Source organism: Formica exsecta, unplaced genomic scaffold (genome assembly GCF_003651465.1).
Source record: "Formica exsecta isolate Colony F162 unplaced genomic scaffold, ASM365146v1 scaffold82, whole genome shotgun sequence".
In the NCBI taxonomy this organism is placed as follows: Eukaryota; Metazoa; Arthropoda; class Insecta; order Hymenoptera; family Formicidae; genus Formica; species Formica exsecta.
In genome coordinates, this window is record NW_021853592.1 from 1,220,080 (window position 1) to 1,223,390 (window position 3,311).

The following is a 3,311-nucleotide window of genomic DNA, read 5'->3' on the forward strand; positions in this document are numbered from 1 at the left end:
AGAGAGAAAAAAAAAGAGAGGAGGGAGGGGAAGAGGGGAGAGAGAGAGAGAGAGAGAGAGAAGTAGCTCTTATTATTATTAATTAAATTATTATTTCAGATAATTATTTATTTCAAAATGTTGACACACAGAGAGAATATATTTAAATACAATAAATATATATTCACGAATCTGAATTTTCTCTCATCAGACCAACATTCTAATGGTTAAAATAACTTATTTAGCACAAAATAAGGCGTTTGTTTCGATTTTCATTGAATCAATCAGAGTCTAACATACTTAAAATAGATTGGATATATGCGAGATTACCGGCGATCATGTTGCATAAATAAACGCAATCGTCTGCAAACGAGATTATTAATGATTTATATCGCGAAAGAGCGCAAAGAGGTAAAAAATTCCAAGAGATCGATAGTTTGATACAAACGAAAGATTCGAATGTGACTAGGCCAAGTGAGAATATAAGTATTTCGACATGCGCTTCGAAATAACGACGATGGTCGTTATTCTTTTTTTGCAATTTATCCGCGCTATCATCGAAAGGTAGGACAATTCATGTAAAATGATCACGTGTTCGAGCAAAAGAGTGTACACTTCCTGGATGTACGAAATATATTTAAAAGAGTTGCGCTTTTTTATTCAATTATGAATGTTTTAAAAAAATTGAGAAATAATGAAAAAGAAAATTGCTTGGAATCGAATTCATCGTCAAAGAAAAATTAATTCCGTTGTGCAAGTAACATTACGAGGCAATTTTAGTAACATTACGTGCGAATTTTATTTGTGTGTGTGGTGGCAGAATATTTCTTTTTTATATATTTGGGAAAAAAAAGAGTAATTAAATTATAAAAGATGAAATTGAAGATAAAACTCGCACTTTATGTTCATTAATACCAATTGATTTCTATTATAGTGGATATTAATTGATTTAAATTACTTACCTCTTGTATAGCTGTTATAATTAATTATCGTTAATACAGATGATCTAGATGTGTTGCTTGATTCTGTGATCAGAGTCTGTGGATCAATAAAGCGTATTTTACACTAAAAATGCGCGATCTCTAGAGAAGTATTTGCAAATAAATAAAAGTACCTCTATAATATTACAGGAAAAGTTTTGAATTACATCGATGCACGCGCGGGATAGACGATCTGAAATCAGTGATCGAGCAAATCATAGAGGAAATCGCCGCGCGCAGCAATTGCATAATCTTTATTACAGATACCACTTATCGCGGGCTGATTGATGTCCATTCTGTTGAAATGTCTTCTTTTTTATCAAAATATGATGTAAGTATTATTAAGGCCAAAAGATTTCCCACTTCGAAAATCTATAAAGAGAAACATATTAAATAAGTAATTAACAATTATATGTATTTGCACATATGACTTATATCTTATTTTTAATTACATCAAATTTATAATCAGATTTGATGATAAACATTTCTTTATAAATATGTATTGTACTATTTGCCTTCAGATCGCCATACGCGATAACCAAGATTTTTCGCGATCGAAAAAATTAACGAGAATATTTGAACATATCAAAACGATAGGTTGTGACGCGTATGTTATACTAATCGCCAATGGACTTCTAACGTCGCGATTCTTGCAATATGCCGAAAGGTAAGCAATTAAGGACTCAGTCTATTCACTCAAAAAAATGTCTTGCTGATATAGGTAGATTTCTAGGTGTCACAACAAAGATTTATCGCTATTTTTTATCTTTAGCATATGAAAAATTAATAATTTTAAAGAATTTTTTTTGAATAATATTAGGAATTGATCTTTTGGCGTTTTAAATATGTTTTTATTGATGTTTAAACAGTACGCCAGTATTTTTAAATCTTGGATATTTAGCTTTTTTTTTTGTTCAATATGTGAGCCTCTGGGCGTAGCATATTCAAAAATGTATAATTCGGCGATGTGACATGCTTTCCTCATGCAACTGTTTGAAATAAAAAAAGTTGATCTAGTTTTATTCCGTAGAATATTTCTGGGATATTAAACTAATTCTATTAGAAAAAATTAAAAAATAACAAAGTAATGTTATTTTAAAATTAGATATTTCAATTTTGCTGAAATTTTATTTTTTGAAGAGGGCAGAAGAATATTAAATATCAATCATTTTTAAATTTTATGTTAGGTTCAGTATCATCCCAAGTGCTCTCTTTCATTAAAAAAAAATTGAAGTTATTTGATCCAATACTTTTCAAGATATTACACCAACTTTGAAAACAGTGTTTTGAGAAAAACGCGTTTGAAGTTTTGCAGGCCCACTTAAAAATGCGCTTGCTATCTTATTTAAAGTCTTATACCACCGTCAATTTTGCGAATTTTTTAACAAAATTTGAGAGAGAGAGAGAGACATATTCTTCAAATATATTTTCAGAAAATATAAAAAAATCGATTTTTTTGACCCTTTAAGTAGACTGGGCGCTTAATTCGCATTCGATCTTTGCAGAGAACGTCTGATCAACACGCGTGGTCGTTTTTTACTTCTGCACGATAATCGGCTCTTTAGACCCGAATTACACTATATTTGGAATCGGATCATTAATGTGGTGTTTGTACGACGATACAACACGTACAAGTACCGTTCCGGTGAACGAATTGCTGCTGAGCGAATTGATCTCGAGACTATTTACTATCCATCGCCTATGAAAGATTTTACAGCGATCAAGTACATCGACACATGGCGGAACGGCAAATTACGTTACGGTAACAATCACTATATAACAAAAACTGCGAATCTTCGTGGCAACGGTTTGCGGTTAGTATATATAATATTATGGTAAATTTTTTATCCCTGACAATGAGATGGAAAACCCGAAAAAAGAAAAGAAGAAGAAAATCGATACGCTCTTTAATTTTTAAACGATGAATTCAAAGATAAATTCAACGCAGACTTTAAGAAAAAAGTCTGTGATATATATTAATTTTTTTAATGTATAGCGTACTTAAGAGAAAAATATTATAGTCTAGCAGAGTTTTAAATTTTTTAATTTCTAAATCTTGTAAGCGGAATGAGAAATGTAATCGTGGTTGTTTCAATGTATTACAATGTTAATTTAATTTTTGTCTAAAACTTGCAGAGTTGCAGTTTTCGAACATATACCGGCTGTAACCGAAGCTTCGCGAAATCACTATCAAGAAGGCACAATCGCAGATTCTAAGGCTTTGGGTATCGAATTTGAAGTACGTATTAAAACGACAGAAGAAGAATGGAGCAATATGTATATATTAAATAAAAAAGATATAACAAAAAAAATTAAAATTTTTTAAATACATAAATTAAAATAAAATTATTT

General features: G+C 30.6%; 1 protein-coding gene across 1 annotated transcript in view; it reads left to right on the top strand.

The window, feature by feature from the left end:
* Window positions 1–419: 419 nt before the first annotated feature.
* LOC115244489 (ionotropic receptor 40a-like) overlaps window positions 420–3,311 on the top strand; it is a 5,953-nt gene continuing 3,061 nt past the window's right edge. The window contains exons 1-5 of the mRNA XM_029822168.1: window positions 420–543; window positions 1,110–1,290; window positions 1,481–1,626; window positions 2,465–2,773; window positions 3,096–3,198. Coding sequence (XP_029678028.1) covers window positions 476–543; window positions 1,110–1,290; window positions 1,481–1,626; window positions 2,465–2,773; window positions 3,096–3,198 — 807 coding nt within the window. The 5' untranslated portion in view covers window positions 420–475. The remainder of the gene's footprint in view (window positions 544–1,109; window positions 1,291–1,480; window positions 1,627–2,464; window positions 2,774–3,095; window positions 3,199–3,311) is intronic.